Source organism: Aplysia californica, unplaced genomic scaffold (genome assembly GCF_000002075.1).
Source record: "Aplysia californica isolate F4 #8 unplaced genomic scaffold, AplCal3.0 scaffold00036, whole genome shotgun sequence".
In the NCBI taxonomy this organism is placed as follows: Eukaryota; Metazoa; Mollusca; class Gastropoda; order Aplysiida; family Aplysiidae; genus Aplysia; species Aplysia californica.
The window spans coordinates 947,744-949,241 of record NW_004797306.1 but is presented as its reverse complement, the minus strand read 5'-3'; the positions used below and the strand labels follow the sequence as shown (position 1 = coordinate 949,241).

Genomic DNA, 1,498 nt, shown 5'->3' with positions numbered 1-1,498 from the left:
CTCTCTCTCTGTGTGTGTGTGTGTGTATGTGTGTGTGTGTGTGTGTGTGTTTTGTGTCTTGTGTATGTATATGTATGTATGCGTGTGCGTGTGCGTATGTCTGTATTTGGGTGTATATGAGAATACGTTTGTATGAGTGAAGGATGTTTTGTCTATGTCTGATACTGTACGAGTATACCTTTCTGTCTGTCTTCTACTATTTTTCAGTTATATTTTAATATATCTCTGACGGTATTTTCATATTCCCTTTTTCTTGTAGAGTATAAAAAGTATAGACTTGGATTATAGTTGGAGAATTTGTTTTATAGTGGTTTGAATTTCAACGTCCTGTAGGTCTTTCCTGCAGTTTTTCTTCGCTTTCTGGCTTGATGCCGCCATTGTTTATTATTCTTTCTTTCTTTCTCTTCTCATTGTCGCTAATATACATCTGTCAACCTCTCACAAACAAGCACATAGATTGTTTACTTGCATGAACTACACATATCTAAATACATAAACATAAACACGCGAACGCACGCACGTATGTGCGCAGGTACACACACAAACACACACACTCACACACAAACATTCAGAAAAATATAAATTATATCAACAAAAACTAAACAATCAGTGCAAAGGCTATTATTCTACTCACCATGATGATATGTTCTGGATACGACGAGGTTGAACGTTAAATTAAAAAAATGAAGGATACTTCAGCTCACAATGACGTAAAGGTGTCAACGTGAGGTCTGTATGTGTCCGTGCGCTGACGTGCTCCGGGCTTATATATACCTCGCCTTGGCCCCGCCTCTCCATAGTGACCGTCAACAAACGATCGGGCAGCGTCAGCGACTCCGAGTTGATAATGTGATCTGTGACCAGCGACCTTATATATATATATATACACACTGTCAAGAGCTACATGGCAAAGGGAAACACTGTTGCACTTATGCGTGAAACCAGAAGGTTGGTGGTAGGCAGGAAGAACAATATATTTTACTATTGTTTACACAGTCTAAGCTAAGCATTTCTAACATAGAAGAAACGCCCCCCCCCCCCCCTGTTTGACACAGAATGCCCTCTTCTTCTCTGAAAACGAATTTAACTCTACAGAATAACTAAAACTGAGCTTTATTTAAAACACAAATCTCTAGAATGCTGTCTACATTACTCAATTTGAAGACACAATACTTATAGTTTCACGAACAATAAAACTGTTTCATTTTCTGAAGAAAAAGTAATAATTTCGAGGTAGTGAAACTGAGAAAAATACGCTCAGACATGAGTGCAAAGAGCTGTTCAGGAAAGAATATTGAGCTAATCTTGATCTAGTTCTGAACGTTTATTCTAGAGCCCAATGTAGGGATCTTGACCCAGACCACCGTTATGTGACTTTCTGAATAGTCTACGCGAAGTTAGTGAACGAAACAGGAAAGAATAAAGTTGTCAATCATATTATTTCAAACATGTAATATTATAAATAAAATCAGAACAATACAACTGTAAATCTCTCGGG

The 1,498-nt window shown here is 37.8% G+C and overlaps 1 protein-coding gene across 1 annotated transcript in view; it reads right to left on the bottom strand.

Moving 5' to 3' along the window:
- LOC101853836 (tubulin alpha-1A chain) overlaps positions 1 to 761 on the bottom strand; it is a gene marked incomplete in the record, with an annotated part of 6,127 nt that extends 5,366 nt beyond the window's left edge. The window contains 1 exon segment of the mRNA XM_013091443.2: positions 635 to 761. Within this exon segment, the coding sequence (XP_012946897.1) occupies positions 635 to 637 (3 nt within the window).
- Between the last annotated feature and the right edge of the window lie 737 nt (positions 762 to 1,498).